Here is a 20,624-nt window from a genome sequence, read left to right as displayed (position 1 = left end):
CTACGGCGAACTCGAAGGGTCAAAATTGTCTGCTGCGCTTTGCAGGGTTTGGAATCGCCTCTAATAACTAAAATATTCCAGAGGGTGGCAGCAAAGGATCACTGATATTTTTATTAAACTCTACAAAAACAAAAGAAAGTTTAGTGAATTTTCTGAAATAGGTAGTGGATGAAAGTAGTTGTGACTTAGTTCTTTATTAGTTTTTTAATTACCATTCAAATTTTGATAGATGTAATATACCGTACCATACAGTTGTACTTTGTATTATGCTTTATTATCCAACGATTTTTATTGAAGCATTATCAGCCAGATTAATCAAAATGGTGTTTCTGTTTAAAAAAATTAAATAACTGAATTTTGCACATTTCTTACATGAAAACATCATGTGCTAAAACAAACAATGAGCTAAAATAAACAGTCTAATAATACACTCATACATACACTTTACACATAAACCAAGTACTGACCTATATAGCTCATTAGAATAGTCGCCTTCAAATCACAGGATCAGGCCTTTGAGTCACCAGCCCTGCAGGGTCAAAGTAAACCTACACATGAGCTGATGTACTTATTAGTATATCATTGACAATCAAAAATATTGTATTTTGAGTCACAATGCACTGCACACACACACACACACACACACACACACACACACACACACACACACACACACACACACACACACACACATGATATACATAAATTGGAGCCGTGTTTTCCATCTTTATACAGTCTAATTGACAATAAAGCGAAGTAATTCACTATGTTAAAGCTTAAGCTACCTGTGCATTTTTTTTATTTGAAATCTACACATCAAACTTTACAACAGCATGGTTTTGTAGTTAAAAAAATTGTGTGCTGAACTAGCTTGCTTGCAGTCCAGACCTCTCACAAACTGAAAACATTCAGAAAACATTCAATATATAATTTTCATATTATATGACAATCCAACCTTAACAGCAAATACACAATTAATCGTTTCAAGAATTTAAAATTAGAGCTTGAGTTTCTATATGATCTTCCGCCAGGTTGTATTTGTCCTCTGATAAGCACAAGGCTCTTTACAGTAGGGCCACAGTAACTTGAAGCATGCTGAGCAAATTTGGATCTAAGTCCAGTTAAAGCAAAAAGCCCTGCAGCAGATGAAGCGTGAGCACTGTTTTCACTTTGCTCAGCCTGTTTTGAGCTACTGGCTCGGATGTTATTGCTCCAACAGATTTCTCCATCACAGACCCAAAGAAAGTATGCAGCATTTGGCTGCGAACTCATGGAAGACCCTGATCTTTCACAAAAAGTAGGGTCTCATCTGCTCGTTTTTCCTCAGACATCCTTGGTGTTCCGTTTATAATCCAACCTATTGTCTAGATAAACAATCAGGTTTTATAAGTCATTCTTTTGCGTTTAGGTCATTCCTCTCCCTGCTCCTTCTCCAGCTGACTCTCATGTCTTTTGTCACAAACTAGTGGCCTGTTCATAATGCTTCTATCCTGTTTCACAAGCTCCTTCTGCATACTTTGAGGTACAAACGCATTCCTGATTTACCCCGCTCATATGTACAGGCCTACTTCAGTAACTGTTACTAATGCATCAGGAGTCTCACTAGAAGATTGCATCACCTAAAGCAGGGGTTCTCAATTTTTTTGGGTCTGGGGACCCCTTACAATGGTGAAGAAATTCCAGGGACCCCCCTTAATAAACCCCATGCTGTTAATGTAAAATAATTTACCGTTATTTTAACCCCTGAATGCCATGGTAACAGTGTTTTTGTTTGGTTTAGTATGTTTGCTTTACTACAGCATTATTCCCCATATGCATTTTTTAAAATAAAAACCAAATTAACAATTTCTTGGAATTTTTTGAGGACCCCCAAGACACGACTCACGGACCCCTGGGGGTCCTGGGACCCCAGTTTGAGAACCTCTGACCTAAAGAATGTACAGTTTTCTCTGGATTTCATGTATAGATTATTATTTTAAGAAGAATGGCTTACGTATGACTGCACTAGTTGGACATTGTTGTGTCATATGTTTTTTTCTTTTTTTCACTAAAGTGTCTGATCTTTAAATTAAAAAATCTCGTTTGTCAGGAAGTAAACCCTTTAGAAACTGGTCTAATTAGCATTAAGCTATAAGATACTCAGTCACAAGGTCAGATGGCTATAGACACAACTGCAAGCAAGCATGAGTCTTAAGGTGGGCAGGTCAAAACTTCCTAAAAACTATAATTTCAGTACCCAAAGAGAGGCTCCCAAAGTTCAAGGCAAAACAAAAGAAAACCAAGCAAAATAGCAAGGGTTTAAAGATATTCACAGCACAGAAACAATATCTTTACAAGTTGCTAATGATGTTTTGTTAACTACAGGTTCAGGAAACTCTCTTTAAAAGCCAGGAACAGAGAAACAGATGGTTACTAAATGGAAACAGGTGTCAAAACAGAAGAAACTGAGGACATCTGGTGGTATAATTCGAAAAACAAACTAAAAAAAGATTCAGTAATTCAAACAGCCAAAACATAACAAAAAGAGCATTCAATTACCATGACTTTCTCACCTGTAATGATAGTTCTTATGGAATTATACTTATAGAACAACACACTGTTCCATAAGTACGATCATGACTTAGCATAAGCTGCATTCGAAGAATATGACACAGCTGTCATTTGCCAAGAAATTGGCACTTCCATTTATGGCACATGTCAACCTTGAGCACAGTTTGTTCTGTTCACAAGAAACTGTTATGAACTGTAGCCTACTAATGTTTAACAAGGATTTGTACATACCACCTGCCCTTCAGTGACAGTTCTCAGTCTCAGCTTTTGTCATAAAATGRCTTATCTGTTCTTCTGTTTACTAACCTTTTGTTTTTACCTAGGCTAACTGTAAAGCAGAAACATGTTTTTTTAAGACAACACACGTGAGACGTGCCTTCCTACTGAGAACAACTGCCACCATAAAGCTGGACATTGTATGTGTGGGTGGATATGCACATTAACTATTAAAGGCCAAGYAGTCCTTGAAGGAATGCAATTTATTATTTTTCTTTTGCCGTTATTTAACCAGGCAAATGCCATTGAGATCACAGATCTCTTTTGCAAGGGAGGCCTTGGCCTGAAGGCAACCTATTGTACAGGTTTTTGGTCTGTGGATGGAACCAGAGAAAACCCACATGAGGAGAACATGCAACCTCAGCTCAGAAAGACCCCAAGTCCAAACCAGGGGTCAAACGGCGGACCTTTATACTGTGAGGCATCAGTGTTAACCACTGAGCTGTCATGCACCAAATATATGTTGAGTCATAGCTGTTTTGGTCAAATATTATGCACCCTATACATCACTGTGAGATCTTATGAGATGGGTTTATCACCAAACAAAATTATTGGGTTGACTAGCTGTTATCACACAAAATTTAACTCCATATTTGGAAAATTATAGACATTTTTGTTTTGGTTAGCCTTGGTGGCCATCTTAAATTGGCGTGACTCTATGGTAATCGATTGTAGATGTACAACCATTATTTTCTATGTCCAATAACATGAGTTACTTTGCTAATGGACCAGAATTAATCCCAACTGTTATTGGCAAAGTTTTAAAAATTGTTGCACCAAGTGTGGGGCTCAAAGTACTGCATGGCTTGGGGATCATGTAAAGCTACAACCACACCAAATATTAGCTCAGTATCTGTGAAACTGAGTTATAGCCATATTGGTGTAAGGAAATTTGGACATAGGAAATTGGATTTACTCCAAAATTTAAACAGCTGTAGATGATTTTTCTTTAGAACTCTCATTAAAATCCATCTAGTGGTTCATTAGATATTCTGTGAACAGTCAAATACAATAGACTTTGATATTTATTGGCAAAGTTTTAAACATAGATCTCCTTCAGTCTCCAAGAGTTTAGAGTATATGTGTAGGGAAGAAGTCTCCACTACCAAACCAAATTTAAACTCAGTTTCGGTAAAACTGACTGAGTTGTCACAATTATTGTGTTTTCAAATGTTGTTTATGTGTGCGGACATCTCGAATGTGATCGACTCCAAAATGTAAACATGTATAGATGCTCATTCAATGATTTCTTACTGAAAGTTTCATTCAAATCTTTTCCGTGATTCATGAGATATTTTCCAACAAACACATGGGCGCTTGCACAAATATAAGAAAAATTGCATGATCTCATCCATAAGAGAAGTTAAAACAAAAATGACTGCCATATTTCTGATGATCTAGATATTTTATGTTTATGTAATCTTTTAGATACTCTAAAGGTACAGATTGTACTGCTTTATCTCATAACACCATATTATTTTACGTCTATGCTCACAATGGACGCGTGACTTATCTGTTTTTTATCAGGATTTGTGTCTGATCTTGTTATTTTTGCATCAAATATCATCTACGAAGGTAAGGTGGACAAAGGCGGGAATATGAGTCTCGTGAGTGGTTGGGGTGGGGGGGCGTGCAGAGTCGGAAAGGAGTGTAAAAAAAGAGAGACCACGGAGGCTCCTCCTCGTTCAGCTGGGTGTATTTCTTGTGTTTTCTCAGCCGGTTTCTCACTCACACTCTCCTCTCAGCTGAGATTCAGAGAGCAGAGCAGAGAGATCCTCACAGGGAAACAGGGGGTGGAGGGGAAAAAATAGATTCCATCGTTTCTCACTCAGAAAGAGCAAACAGGAGGGGTGAGAAGACCAAAGAAAAAAGAAAGAAAGAAAAAAGGTAGAAATTGTATTTATTTTGGGGGGGAGGGGCACTGTCATCAGCCCTGCCTGCTGCATGTGCTCAGCTCACTTACACTCACACACATACACACACACACTGTTTCCAGATGGAGAGGAAGCAGGGAGAGGTGGACCACCTGGAGCTGGAGCGACCGAGCCCTCTGACTGACAAGGAGAGGGTGATGATCCAGGACTCGTGGGCCAAAGTCTTCCAGAACTGCGAGGACGTAGGGGTGGCCATACTGATCAGGTAAAGGCTCTTGATTTGCACATTTCAACCCCTGCTTTACTTCAGCTCAGTGATATATTAATGCACCTGCTGGAGTCACTGGGTGACCTATTTTTTTTCTTCCCCCCAGTAAAAAGCAAAAGATTTATGTCTAAGCCAGGCAAGTGTCCAGGCTGGGATTTCCTTCCATAAACTTTAATAAGCTTGTTGCTCTTGCCTCGCTCTGTTTCCTAATCCTATTCATCAAAGGAACGAATCGGATGATAAACACCACGATCCATCATCCAGACTTCTTTGGTTCCCCGTCATGTTTTTGAATGAACCTACGACGGCGTGACTCCATGTTCCACGAAAACACAGAGGCTCTAACAGGTTAATCTAATATTCTCGGTCCGCCACGTGAACGGTCACTTTATCTTATTTACATTCCTCCCTTTGCAGACCAGTTGGAGGATTCCTGCACTYGGTGCCACCTCTCTTAAACACCCAGAGAGGAGAAACTGATGTAAAAGTCCACCATCTGCAAAGCCTTTGACAGATTTTCATGTGCAGAGAGTCACGGCATGCCTTAATAATCCCTTTTGATTGCAAATGATTGAATGAAAGTGGGTGACGGCACATTCATCATTGGTGAAGGAATTTTTCTTTTCCATTTCACAGACTGCTAAATAACAGGGTTCAGCAGCAGCACATTCACAAAAAAGCTCTCTGGGACTCCCCCCCACCAAGTGAACCTGCCAGAGGGAAATAAATATGACTCCACCTCAATCGTATTTTACCTTAAAGTACATTATGTTGCAATGGCCTTTTGACATTCAGGTGTCTGAGTGATGACTGAAAATAACCCTAGAAAGAAAATCTCGATTAGGCTGTAAATCAAAGGGACACAGAAAGTTCACGCTGTTGATTTTACATATCAGGGAGTCCTGTAATATAATACTTAGGTTTTGTTTTCTGCCTGACTTTATCAGTCTCTCATTGGGTTGTGGAGGAATTTTGCCCCACTCTCCTTCACATTGCTTTAGTTCATTGAGGTTTGTTGGTATTTTCCTTTTGAGAATATCATGGTTGACTAAATGGCTTTAAGGTGATCAGGACTAAAACGATCACTCCTCCACCATCATGCCTGACGGTCATTATGAGGTGTTTATTCTGATACACTGTTTGGTTTTCATCAGACATGATGCTGTTCAGCCAGGGCTGCCTCTTTGCCTCCAAACCTGGGTCTCAATGCTCAGTCATGGAGAGAAGGGTCTCTGGTCTATTTTGCTTTTTGAAGATGATGTGGTACCGTTAGCCTCTTCTTCAGGCCATGGCTTATGATGTGCATTGGAGTGATGTGCAGCTAAGATGAGTATCAGCTGACTCTGAGGCTATGGGTTGGGGGCGTTCGCCTGAAGCAGAAAAATCCAAGGATCTCAGAGCCTCGTTCACAGCTGATGCTACGGATAAATTTGGAATCATTTGTGGTAATTAATGTGTTGGTCTGATTTGTGACAAACCTAAAAGCGTAGCTTTTTTGTACATTAAAATATCAATTTACGGTTGTGAGGTATTGGTTATGAAAGAAAGAACACAAACGTTTCAACTGAGCTTCTTTCGAAGGGTTGCCAGATTCAGTGTAGAGATAGGATGAGGAGCTCCATCAGGTGTAGAACCGCGGCTCCTCTACATTGAACGGGGTTAGCTGAGGTAGTTCAAGCATTTGATTAGGATGTCTTCTTGTTGCATTTATTTGGAGATATTTGGGCACATCCCAGTGGGAGGGGATCCCACGGCAGACCTAGAACTTGCTGGAGGGATTACATCCTCTCTAGCTTGGGGTCACCATAGGATTCCCCATGGGGAGTGTTGTGAGGGAGAGGGATGTCTGGATTTTCYTCCTGGACCTGTTGCCTTAGTGGCCCGTCCATGAATGACGGTAGGAATTRGATGGATGTGCTAACTGAAGCCTGTAGAATCTCAGTGGAACTCTTGGATTTTTAGCAATTTTTCCAGTATAACAATTTCACTGATGATGTCTTTCTGCCCTTACATCCTGTTTTACTCCAGAGCACCAATCTGCCCAAACTCTGACTTTGTTTTTGTTAYGTAATTAAGGACTTGGTGGACTCTGTTGTGTGTTTTTGTACACCTGAGACTGGAATTGAATGATTTTAGAACTGAACAAAGACCAGACCATTTCTATTTATGTTCTGATATTAAATTTTCCTAGACTGACTGTAGAACCTGTTCTGTTGAACTTCAGTGCTAATGCTAATCCTTCAAACTCATCATCATTTGGGGTTAGCAGATAAGATCCACAGTGGCAAATTGTAATGCTCCTTTTCCTGAAATTAGAAACTGTCTTTCAATTCAGCTCTTCAATTATTCTTGAAATAAGATAAGAAAGGATTAGGAGCCCACTGACCACAGAAAACTCTAATTAGGCTATTTATATGCAACCACAAGTCATGCAATTAGAAGGCAGAAAGATTAAACAATGTCGCTCCTCATTAGCTCGCAGTGAAATGAGAATATGGGGCTTTGCCACCTTCAAAAGCCTTTCGCCCACAGCTCAGAAATCATACACTGACTTCCTCCATTTCACATGTAAAATTCTCCTATCCAAGCGTATATGCTTCGGATCTTTCAGAGAAAAAAAAAAAACATTTTGCTTCCTTTGCTTGCAGTTGCTGCAGAGGCAGAAGGAAATTGAATACCTTGAGATGACAGCCAGAAACCAGATGCTTTGGCCCTCTTCCCAGACTGTGTGAGGGGTTGAGCTTTTAGGCCTCACTACAGTACCTCTGAGGGTCAAGCAGAGATGTTAATTAAAGAAAATATTTTTGAATGGACCATTTGTTTTTGGAAAAACAAGCATAGTTTGGAGCTGGTCCCAGAACTCCACCTGATATGAGAATGGCCATAAAACATGAAACACTAGCGAGTTTTTAAYGGGCAATATTATGTGTTTCTCTGGCATATATTTAAATACTATACCATAATAAAGTATCTGTCACCTTTAGCTGTTATTAAAATGCTGTTTTTATGTTTAAATAGAAAACAAACTTATCTTCTCATCACTTCCTCTTCTAAATGCCTTGAAATTGGCCTCTGTCTCTTTCAGAACCACCTTCCGCTTCTGTACCATACATTTAAATGCGGGGGTGGGGGTATGATCCATTTTACTTGGCATCTGAAAATACATTTCCTCAAAGGTATTTTTAATCTGAAAAGAGCTTCACTGAGTGAGAACTAGTGTTGGGAGCTCCGCGGACAGTTTGAGTTTCACTTTCAGTTTCACCCGAGAGCCTKCAGGAGTCATGGGCGGGGTGTGTGGGGAGGGGAGAGGGGCGGTGCTCCACCATGAGGAAGTTCAGCTTAAAGACACATCCCAGGGGCGTTTCTGGTTCCCACCTGTCGTTTTGCTCCTCAGCATGGCTACCTAAAAATGCTGCAGGATTTCTCAAACAGGCATGAATGAGTCAAAGCAAGCATGTTTTYATGAGAGTATAACATTATAACATGATATAAMACTCAAAAAAGTTGATTTTGCATAATATTGCCCCTTTAAAGCATTTTATTTTTGTAATCTCAGAGTGAAGAGAAGTAATCATGTGAGCCTGTAGTAGCCTTAATAAGCAGTGACATTTAATTTTCTATCTTGTCATTTCTAATGAATTGTTTTCCATGAATTATTGTGGGGTTTTTTTTCCATGTCAGGAATGGAACCACGGCACTCAGTTTAGATTGATCAATTTGATGTGCATTAATGAGGAACCTGGAGAAAAAGATCACGTGCTAGAAACACATATAAACTCTATACAGAAAAACCTGCACAGCCCAGGTTCAAACTGAAAACCTTATAGCATGTTCAGGCTAAAACATAACAGGAATACTACAGCTCTGATTGCACATCTCATATTTACCTCCCTCCTTTCACAGGCTGTTTGTGAACTTCCCCATCTCTAAGCAGTACTTCAGCCAGTTCAAGCACATCGAGGACGTGAGGGAGCTGGAGCAGAGTTCCCAGCTGAGGAAACATGCTCACAGGGTCATGGGTGCCATCAACACTTTGGTGGAGAATCTCGACAATGCGGAGAAGGTAGCATCGGTGCTGAAGCTGGTGGGAAAGGCTCACGCTCTCAAGCACAACGTGGATCCGATGTACTTTAAGGTATGGCAGGCAACAAATCAGGGGAAGTGATGGCTTTTTGAAAGTCAGTTCTGAGTGATAAGGAGAAAAACTGTATGTAAAGAAGAAAATGATAGACAGGACTGTTTTAAMGGGGGGTATTGTGCATTTTCCAGACAAATAAATCAATTCTATTCCACGATCAAGTAATTACCTTCAGCTGTTATGAAAATACTTCAAATATCAAAAATGATATAAACACCTTGAAATTGGCCTCTGTCTCTTTAAGAACGTCCTACCATTTCTGACACTCCCACTTCAGCATGCCTTCACAACAATGCTTCATGCTATTTGCAACCTTTTGTAGGAGTGTTGTAAGAACGTAGTCTCCTTGGCATCCAAAAATACATTTCTTTGATGAAGGCACTTTTTAATCCGAAGGGGACTAGTGTGAGAAATGATGTTAAAAGCTCAACTGACGTGCAGCTCCACCAGGTCTGGTGGAATTGTGTGGGGGAGGCGTGGGGGGAGGGGTGCCCTGTGGGGCGGATGCTCAGCTGGAGACTGGGCTCTGGGGAGGAGATTTGTGTAAACAGGTGGTGCTTTGTACCAGTAAGCGTTTAGGCAGCGCCACATGGCTCCCACAGGAGATTCAAGGATTTCTCAAATATGCATGAATGAGTCAAAGCAACACTCTGGTTATGTTTTTGATGAAGGAATGACAATCTAACATGATAAAAAGCTCCAAAAAAATGGATTTTGCGTTACCCCTCCCTCCCCCTTTGAGAATATTTCAGCTCTTTCAAAGAGGGTTGTGTGAAAAGAATACATACAGGGGCTAGAGAATGAAACTGAAACACCTGTCATTTTAGTATGGGAGGTTTCATGGCTAAATTGGACCAGCCTGGTGGCCAATCTTCATTAATTGCACATTGCACCAGTAAGAGCAAAGAGTGAAGGTTCAATTAACAGGGGAAGAGCACAGTTTTGCTCAAAATATTGCAATGCACACAACATTATGGTGACATACCAGAGTTCAAAAGAGGACACATTGTTGGTGCACGTCTTGCTGGTGCATCTGTGACCAAGACAGCAAGTCTTTGTGATGTATCAAGAGCCACAGTATCCAGGGTAATGTCAGCATACCACCAAGTAGGATGAACCACATCCAACAGGATTAACTGTGGACACAAGAGGAAAGGGATGTTATGGTCTAGGTGTTTCAGTTTCGTTGTCTAACCCCTGTAGATCAATGTCTCAACCTGTTGTAAATAGCTCATTGAGTGAACTCAGTTTTTAAAYGAAGAGTTTAATTCTCAGATTAATGAGCTAATGACTAGTCTGAGTGAGGCCAAGACCTGCATATATTATTGTGATTTTATGTTAGCAATCCACTATGGTCTTGGTTCTATTCGGGGTAGCCATGAGATTGAAARTCAGGTCAAAATTAAACTAAATTTCTCCAAAAAGAGCTCATTCAAAGAGATATCGACAGGTAAGATGTTAACTGTTTATAACRTCTCTACAGAATCCCACTGATCTGAACTGTCTCCTTATTACAAAAACTGAAATTATTATTCTCGGGCAAAATCCAGAAATGAAAAAAAAAAAAACTCCCTTGTTTTTCGGCTGCTTTTTGGAGTCACCTGATTGTGTTTCTGTCTCAGATTCTGAGTGGTGTGATTCTGGAGGTTCTGGGAGAAGARTATCCAGAGGTTGTGACACCTGAAGTGGGCACAGCGTGGACCAAACTCTTGGCCACTCTCTGCTACAGCGTCAAAGCCATCTACGATGAAGTGGGCTGGACGCCGCCGTCAGCCTCAACTGGCTGAAAGATTCAGATCCRGGCGAGGGATCTGTTTCATTTTCTGCAGCCTCGTGCATCAGGAATCAAGTGACTGTAATCTGACAGTACAGTTTTATTATAATCTATGATAATCATGGACTATGTAAAAGATACATAAATACATATATTATGAACAGAAATAGGAGCAAGTACTCTGCCCTTTTTTGTGGCTAGCAGCGTGTTTGTGAGAGAAAGAGAACTTAGAAGCTCCCTTTCTTGCATTTGTTCTCTTACTAACCCACTTAAAGACAGAGCAAAGAAGGCAAAAACAAGTGCAAACATAGACTTGACGGAGGAGGAGAGGTCAGATTGGAATCGGGCGTGCCTTTTACTGAATGTGTAGAATCTGAAATGTAAACAGGATTCTTTGTAAACATTATTGTTTTACAGATGTTTCCTCTTATCAATTTGTGTTTCACCAATGTCCACTTTGTTAGCTATTACTTAACATTTATCCTTTTTTAATACTTAATGGTGACGATTGTACTTTTTTCATTATAAATCACATTTGTTTTCATAACTGAGTACTTTGAAATAAAAGGTAGAATTATTTTAAATATCTGCTCAAAACACTTCTTTTTTAGCCTACTGCTCACTTACTTTCTTTAGTCAGCAGAACTAAATATAAGTGGCTTATCTATTTCAGTTCCTCTTTGTACCCTCATTAGTAACGTGCTTACTAGAGTAGGCTAGAAGCACTTTGCACTTAACCTCCTGCAATATTAAAGATCAACTGTTGGCTTGCATATTTGACCCAGGGGGTCATTTTATTCAGTTCAYAAATTGGGCTATTAAATAAAACAATTTGACACATTATTTAAACTAACCCTTTTACAGATACTAATAAGCATGAATATAGTWTGCTTATTTCATTTCATTGAAAAACACTTAGTTTAAACAGTGTACCATTCCAACCTTTCACRCTGAGGTAATTTCACAATTGAAATGTAAAATATCAATAAAACAAACATATAAATACATTTGCATATTGACATCTTCCTAAAATATTTGTCTAAGTCTTTTTTAAGATATTCAGGAAACACAAAAAAACTCATCAAAAATGTACAATTTTTCATTTTTTGAGATTCATAAAAAGTTGAAAAAAAGAATTACTTTAGGAAGGTGTAAGAATTAAAATGAAAAGTGCTAAAATTTGTGTTAAAATAACAAAAATGTGAGTTGGATTGACCTGACAATACAGACCAATGAACAACAGCAGGTCAGGCTATAGTAGCAAGGCTAAAACGCCTTATAAAAGTTCCACCAAAATGCTGTGTAACGTGACATTTTTACTAGACAGAATAATTATTCAAGATATCTTGATTATCCTTCTGACTAGTCAAAACTTTTCAATCAAAAACAAAACGGATGGAACACTGCATAACACTTATGAAAAATAAAATAATTAGTAAAATATTACATATTTAAGGCCACAAAGAATTGAAATAGCTAATATTGATTACAATGGTGGCCAGTCAAAGGATTTCCACCACACTCTGATGTTACAGGTTGGTATTTTGTTTTTTCCAGGCACATCATTCAATTATATACAGTACCACAATCAAGTAACCTTCAGTTGTCATGGAAATACAGTAAAAATCAAAAATCAATTTGATCTAAACGCCTTGGAATTGGCCTCTGTCTTTTTAAGAACATCCTACCGTTTCCAAAACTCCCACTTCAGCACTTTTTCAAACAATGCTTGGGGGGAGGGGTTCTCTGTGGAGGTGGAACTTGGCTGCCGACTGAGCTTCAGGGAGGAGCTTTGTGAAAATAGGTGGAGCTTTGTAACAGCAAGAGTTTAGKCAGCTCCATATGGCTACCACAGGAGATTCTCAAACATGCATGAATGCGTCAAAGCWACACTCTGGGTATGTTTTTGATGAGGAAATGACATTTTCACATGATATGACTCACAAAAAGTCTTTCTTTTAATAAAAAGTCTGAATAAGCTACATGATTGTACAAATGCAAAAGGCAAAGAGTGAATTGGAAKCATTCAGAAATACATTAACACTGATTGGTGGATCCCTGGACCGTTGCTTCCAAAATAGTTTCCTTTCTTGTGAGTAAAGACCGTAAAAAGGTTGGTTGGTCGTGCTGTGCTAACAACATGATGTGGGCTTTTTTCAGAGTAGCAGTACAGCCTGCTCTGTTTACCTCTTAGCCCTGCTGGCGAGCTCCAACCTGCTCCTTGATCCCAGCTAATCCTCTGTGCTAATCTCCCCCAATCATGAGTGAAAGCCAAGGCAGGAATAGATTGATTGTTCCTGCCCAAAGTCTGCCCGCTTCCCTTCAAGCCCGTCAATGGGGCGAGAAGCTTCTGGGCTCTGAAATAACAGCAGTCCCAGGGCCGGGGGGATCCTTGGGTCAGAACCATGTGCACAACTATGATGGTCCTCGCCACAATGGCTCTCATCCTGCGGCAGAGGTTCTCAAACAAAATCCAACCGTGAGTACCTAACAGAAACAGATTCAACTTTTTTTTATATAGATTTGGTCTTAATGTGTGCCATCTTTTGATTGGTTTTGGAGCAACTAGAAAAAGAAAAGTGCTTAATAGTTCACAGTATAAATTATATAAGATGCTTCCACCCAGATCTGAACAGTCACACGTACAGAAAAAAAAACATACCAGGAAAAAAATGCTTCTGTGTGGGAGAAAGTGTGAAGGAGAAAGGAGAGACTTGTCTGCACCATTGATTTAAAATTACCCCTGTGATTATTCTGGAGTTTGACTCGAGCAGCAGTGTGTGGATTAAGTTGATGGCTTCATAATAACCATGTGTTCCAGCTCTTTCTGAAGCAGTGATGAATGGAGGAGAAAATAGCTGAGCTCTTGAGTTCATGGCTGCTAATTGACTCAAAGTGCAATCTTCCCTTTTCTGGGCCTACTTACACACTCTCACAGCAATCACAAACAAATGGCACATGGTGATTGCACCAAAGAGCATGGGAACATCTGGCTCGCAACATTAGGAGTTGAGAAAAAGCAGAATCTCATTTATTGAGGATGTAATTAAAGAATTYAATGAAATTTAACATATCTACCTATCCATCCATTCAACAATCCAGCCATCTAATTTAACAGATTTTTTAAAATTTTGCATTAAGTTATTTATCTCCATTTGTAGACAGAAAGAAGATACTGAAATGGAAATGCCATACGTAAAGAGCAACGGGACAACAGAAACCCCAGAATGACATCATGGCAAGGTAAAAACACACAAATGAATTCTAGCAAGTTAGGAAAAACTTGTTTGATTAAACCCATGAAAAAAATGCATTTAGCTTTTCTTGGAATACTCAAATCCTGCAAATTTTTTGCATTTCTGGATTTGTTCAAAAGTCTTCACACGTACTCTTGGAGCAGCAAATATATCGAACATCATTTAATTTTGTAGTAAATTGAAAAGGCAGGAACCGAGCTCKCCTGCGTGCGCAAAAGTGGAGCAGTGGAGCACGTTGTGAAGGCACAGATGCACGAAGAGCCAAGACGCCTGCCCCACATTCAGCTTTTAAGTTCTGCTAATACTAAATGATTCAGAGGCAGAAAAACAATCCGTCATCACTTTGCATGGTTATAATAAATTCATTTTCTCACTGCAGCCACACTTATACACACGAATAAAATACACCCACTGACAAAGAAGAAAAAGTTAAGCACCTAGATGGAGTGGTGGAAATGAAATTGTACGTTGAAAGGTCATGTGACTGCTGCAATGATTATCCAGTATATCTTAACAAATAGACAATGAAGGTGGCAGTACAGGAACGTTTGGTCCCATTCCAGCAGGGTTTCAAAGCCACTCAGATCTGTATACAAGCAAAATTACAGAACAGATTCCTACAGCCAATGTAACTGGTCCTCTAATCCGGCAGATTGGCACAGGGATGTCCGAGCTAATCCCACATGTTTGATTGGGGAAAGATTGGGTGACCTGGCTTCCAATGGGATGGACTCAGTGTGACGTAGGTAGTCTGTACATGTGCCATGAGCGGACGGGCACTGCTCTGTTGACATGTCAACCCTTTCTGATGTGTATACTGACCTTCAGAAATCCAAACATTTAACAAAAAATCCGTAGTATTCTTAAGTGATACAACTATACATCATTTGCGATGGAGCAGGTAGTCTTACAGTCTAGTGGGTGTAGAAAGAGTGAGTGAACTTTGCATATTTTACAGCATTTCTGCTGTAAAAGAAATACAAAGTAGAAGTTTTGAAAAATTTGGTGGGATTTTCTCTATATGTCTATATACTAGGGGTGCAACAATACATGTACCTGTATCGAAACGAACCGTATCGAACAGTGCTTTAGGTTCAATACACACTTGTATTGAACAATACAGATTTTTAAAATTTACTTTWTCAACTTGTCTTCTGAAGATGCTCTGTGTTAAAGGATCAGTGGATCTGTGTTCGACTACGCCACCTAGGCTGCATTTTTGAGTGCAGATCCACTGAGAAACTTGCTGTTTCAGCACCATTTAATTTAAAAACTGTACTTTTGAGGTTAAACAAAATGTTCGTAATTAATTTAAATAAATTACAAGTTAAAATGGGCATGGAAATTTCTCTTTTTTTTGTATCGAAAAAATATAGAACCGTGAGACTAAATTATTGAACCGAACCATGAATTTTCTGTATCTTTGCACCCCTACTATATACATGCAAAATGTGGGGGAAATCCATGTATTTTATGGACAATCTGTATGCTGGGATGTCACTGACTGTGCTGTCAGGACCTCCAGAGATCAAGAGTGACCTCAGGTTATACCATATGGCTCCTCACACCATGATGTCGAACATGGAGTCTGGCTGTTATCAGTCATGGAAACATGTGGGATGACATGGTTCCCCAAGTTTGAATAGCAGGTGAATATATATTATGGTGTTCTGTAATGTTTGGTGGACAGTGCAACAATCCCCCAATAGTATGGTCCGTCTTCAACCAGAACCTTCACATCTTGTGTTGTCTCTCTGCTGTACCCAATGGGTTCAACGTCAGGTCACTGTGACTTCTACACATGATGGACATCCATCCATCCATGATCTATTCTTCCTTTCAGGGTCACGGGGGTCACTGTTGCCTATATATCCAGCAGACACAGTGCGATTGGCGGGGTACACCCTGGACAGGTCGCAAGTCCATCACAGGGACACACAAACAAGACAGACAACCATTCACTCTCTCACTCACACCTAGGGACAATTTAGAGTTATCAATTAACCGAACAATTATGTTTTGGTCTGTGGGARGAAGCCGGAGTACCCAGAGAGAACCCATGCATACGTGAAGAGAACACGCCAACTCTAGCCAGAAAGGTCCCCAGGCCGGGATTTGATCCGGCAGCCTTCTTGCTGAGAGATATCAGCTCTAACAATTGAGTCACCGCCCATGTTGGACAATTGCACAATAAAACCACCAGCAAACCYCACATTTTCACCTCTATTAAACTCCATCAGGTGCTTTTAATGCTGTMTAATGTGTCTGATGATGACCTTTACTGAATGTTCTTTACTGACTCCAGCACCTTCACAAGACAATCGTTCCACCAATTTATGCTTCTTGGTGCTTGTTTTAGACATGGCAGCATCTTGCTAACTGAATCATTAGATAATTGCTAGTCTGCATGTTGGACAAATTATGTCCAAATCAGACCTTGTCCTTTGAGGACAACTTTTATTTATTTATTTATTTTTTGTCAGTGATGTATCTTACCATAAATCATGACATTTTCAATGACATTTACTGAGGTTTTATATTCCGGTCAAAGTTCTCAGACCTGACACTTGCACTTCTTAGTTCTTTTATGGACACAAACGTGTCTTTTCAAATCGTTTTATTCAATCATGAATTTGCAACTTACACTACTGGTAGTGTAGTCTGTTTCAGAACACAATGGGAATAGTAGTTTGATAAATGATTGACAAAAACATTTTTAGATGGTATTTTTTGATGGTGCCATAAAAAYGGTTTTCAGACTCTAAAGAAAGTGCAACACTGATCTGTGCTTCTGATTAGCTTTTAACATGTAAGCTGACATTTGAACTTGCAGGTGCACAGGGAGAACTTCTCAAAATTTGCCTGTGCTTCATAATTTATTATCACAAAATATGAGAAGTTTACATTTCTTATCTTTATTTGACCTGACTGAAACCAGACATGGAAGCTCCGATAACRCAATCGCAAAAAGAGTTACAACAAATCATAACTCGCTTTTGTGTTTGCACRTAGCCAGCAAAGATGTCGGATTTGCATACTTTAACCTGTCAAGAAAACTGCTTGAGTTATTAAATGTGTCATGGCGGAGGAAGAAAACATCTGTGTGTAGACCTCCTCTCTCAACCAGCAGGAAACTAAATAGTTCTGCATTTTAAACATTCCTGGGTGTAAGTTTTCCACAGAGGCTTGATCAGGTTGTATTTTATGTGGAGAGAGAGGGAGATGAAAGAACCCAGAAACGTAATTTATGAAAGAAAAATAAAGATTAAATGTGCCTCATGTTTGGCTTCAAGTAATCATCTACAGAGCCAAAATAAAATAAAATAAAATAAAATAAAATAAAATAAAATAAAATAAAATAAAATAAAACAAAATAGTCTATTGTCTTTCTGAGGACTTGTCTCGCATATAATACRATCCTGTTTATGGTACTTTTGAGTAACTTTGAGGCCTTGGAAATGTTTTATTCTTGCTGTCTGAATTACTTTACAAAGACGAGTTTTAAGCTGAATGAATCATGGTGACATTGTGGCTGCTTGAGTTCCTTTTCTCAAATAAAATCCATCATAAAATTTTAGCAAATGCAAATTTTAATTGATTTCCCTTTCTATTTTTTTCTAGTATCTTCTGAGCTCAAGACTTATTTCTTGCAGACTTTATGAAAACCTTTGATCCTGATTTATCAGCTCTTGACAGCTCATGCTAACTCTCACCAGGAGTATGAAGAACAAAAGAGGAACGGTGGCCTACACATGGAGGTCTGTTTTGCTCAAAACCTTCCCCACTCCAGATGTCCAACAGATGCTCTCRTTGCTGGAACAGGAAACGGCAACCGATTCAACACGGTGTATATTTCTTTTCTGAAAGGCAGACTTGAAAAAGGATGGCTTTACAACTCTGTTTTCGAAATGATTTATGACTAGTTGGACCTGAACATAATCACATCCAGTGATTATGTTCTGAAAGTTTCTTTAAAAAAATGATTCAATGGTTCATAAGATATTTTGCTAACAGAAAGACGGTCTACATATTTATCATCCACTGGCTAAATACGTTGATTTTTCACAATCTAAGGCTCGTTGATTGTTGTTCAAGCTGTTTATTTTGTTACCAAAGACTCAGCTTTTAAATTATTTTAAATTGAGTTGATGTAAAAGCAAAAAACAAAGGCTGCAGACTGATTGAGAAAAAAAATCATCTGTATAGCAGATGAATAAAATGTATGATAAACATAGTTCTGTTTTACAAAACTAATAAACACAGCTCCATTTCTACATGCCTCCAAATAACTGCGTGGGAAGGTGCCGTGTTTAGGTTTTTCAAAATAAAAGTAAGTGATCCTTCAGGTGGCTCTTGAATAGATTTTAACAACACTGGTCTTAGTTGGTGTCATCTCATCTGCTTGTCAGTGGCTGCATCACAAAACATTGTACTGAAAACGACACTTTCACAACCATCTAGCTTGGCATAAATTATGATTTGAAAAAGATTTCTTAGGTTTGGGATTAAATAAGAGGAACTTTTAACACATTACCTCGGGCAAAGTGTTTTAGACAGCAGGAGCCTGGGCGTGCTGTTACAAGGTACAATTTGAGAAAAAATGTTTTTAATAACAATATCTCAGACTTTTTTAAAACATGGAATTATTTTACAAAAATAATGATATCATCACACGGAAAACAAAAATAGGCCTTTTTTTAATCTGTGTTGTTATAGTCTAATTAAATCCAATTCATTTCAAATAATTTACATTATAATGTCATGTAAATTTAAATTAGTTAGGTTAAAACAATAAAATATATAAATTTATGTTTGTATACCTCGAATTTTTTTTGACATTTTATGTGACAAAAATGTGCCTCAACAATGCAAAAACATGCTACAACACTTTAATTCTGTATTTGTTTCTTTTGACATATTAATTGTTTTGTSGAAAATGTGCAATAAAGAGGAAAGCTTTTGGCCAATTGTATGTTAGTATCATTCTAAGTGTCCTGATTTCCAAAGTTATGTATTAAGGTGAGTGTGGCAACAAGTATATTCTTCTCAAAGCTGTCAGACTGAATAAAGTATTCATGTTGAAAACATCCGGAATTTTTCTGTCATGTTTTTTTTTACTTTAAATAAAACGTTTTCTGATTTTTACAGTAGGCCTACATCAGTGATGAAACAGCATGCCACATTTAAAATGTCAACTACATCAATAAAAATGGAGACCTTTAAAATTATCATAAAGTTATTCTGTTCCATTTGTCCAATATGAAGCTGGAATGCAAAGCAAATGTCCCAAAAAGATGATGAAAAATACTGTGATGTTAAGAATGCTCCTTTTAGTTTCCAGCAGCACATATGCAAACCACTGTGTGTTTCTGGACAGATGTTTTAAACAGATTTGTTTGCATAACCATATTCAATCAGTAAACAAATCTTTGTTTGGAGACAAGGATAAACAAGAGGATATTGAGAAAAATACTTTGCTTGGACTTCACTGATACCAGCACGTAATTTGAGGCCACACATTCCTTTTTATAGTCTATTATCTGATGGCCATCTTAAATTAAATAGTTCATGAGATATTTGGTAGACAGACACACACACAGATATGGAGAAAATAAATATCATTATGCAATAAAACTGTGTGTTTTTTGATGTTTTGTATTTATGTTGGGATAAAAAGGCAGTTACCTGAAGGTTTGAGATTACGCATCTTGTGTGACATGAAAATTATTTAAACAAAAAACAATTGTAGAAAAGAGTATAAAAAAMCTATACATTTATTATTTCATAGCACAATAAACTTCCACTGGCTTTTCAGTGCACAATAGACTTACTTAAACATGGTGTTGATTATTCTGCTGTTCGGTTTCCCTGCATTTGATTAATTCCACATGACTGATTTTCTAACCTTTTGATGCCCCCTGGTGGTCAAATATCTCTACAGATTCCCCAAATAAGTTTTTACAATTAAATAAAGATGCATCATGCCAGGTATRCAAACTTATGTCTATTTCAGGCAGAGTCCATATTAGAGCTTCTATGGGGCAATATTATGTGTTTCTCAGGCATACTTTTAAATACTATACCATTAGAAAGTATCTATGTCACCTTTAGCTGTTATTAAAATGCTGCTTTTGTGTTTAAATAGAAAATAAACTCATCTTCTCATCACTTCCTCTTCTAAACGCCTTGAAATTGGCCTCTGTCTCTTTAAGAACCACCTTCCGCTTCTGTCCCGCCCATTTCAGCGCGGGGTGGGGGGTTCGCACGCGCGCCATTATGCAGTTTATTGGCATCTGAAAATACATTTCCTCAAAGGTATTTTGAATCTGAAAAAAACCTTCACTGAGTGAGAAGTAGTGTTAGGAGCTCAGCAGACAGTTTCAGTTTCACACGTTGTTTGTTTTGTTACTGCCGAGGGCCTGCAGGAGTCATGGGTGGGGTGGGGTGTGGTGTGTGTGTGTGTGTGTGTGTGTGTGTGTGTGTGTGT

General features: G+C 38.7%; 1 protein-coding gene across 2 annotated transcripts; it reads left to right on the top strand.

Moving 5' to 3' along the window:
- The first annotated feature begins 4,542 nt into the window (after positions 1–4,542).
- On the top strand, positions 4,543–11,464 carry LOC106533981 (cytoglobin-1). 2 transcript variants are annotated; one of them, XM_014030468.1, is made up of 4 exons: positions 4,543–4,713; positions 4,823–4,965; positions 8,872–9,103; positions 10,729–11,464. In XM_014030468.1, the coding sequence occupies exons 2-4, from the start codon at positions 4,823–4,825 to the stop codon at positions 10,891–10,893; spliced, it is 540 nt and encodes a 179-aa protein (XP_013885922.1). In that variant the 5' UTR covers positions 4,543–4,713; the 3' UTR covers positions 10,894–11,464. The 2 variants fall into 2 exon arrangements, with proteins under 2 accessions (XP_013885922.1, XP_013885923.1); XM_014030469.1 differs by lacking the exon at positions 4,543–4,713 and having other exon boundaries at positions 4,804–4,965.
- Positions 11,465–20,624: the final 9,160 nt, after the last annotated feature.

Source organism: Austrofundulus limnaeus, unplaced genomic scaffold (genome assembly GCF_001266775.1).
Source record: "Austrofundulus limnaeus strain Quisiro unplaced genomic scaffold, Austrofundulus_limnaeus-1.0 Scaffold1067, whole genome shotgun sequence".
Classification (NCBI taxonomy): domain Eukaryota; kingdom Metazoa; phylum Chordata; class Actinopteri; order Cyprinodontiformes; family Rivulidae; genus Austrofundulus; species Austrofundulus limnaeus.
The sequence above is the reverse complement of the archived record's forward strand: the minus strand, read 5'-3'. Positions and strand labels throughout refer to the sequence as shown.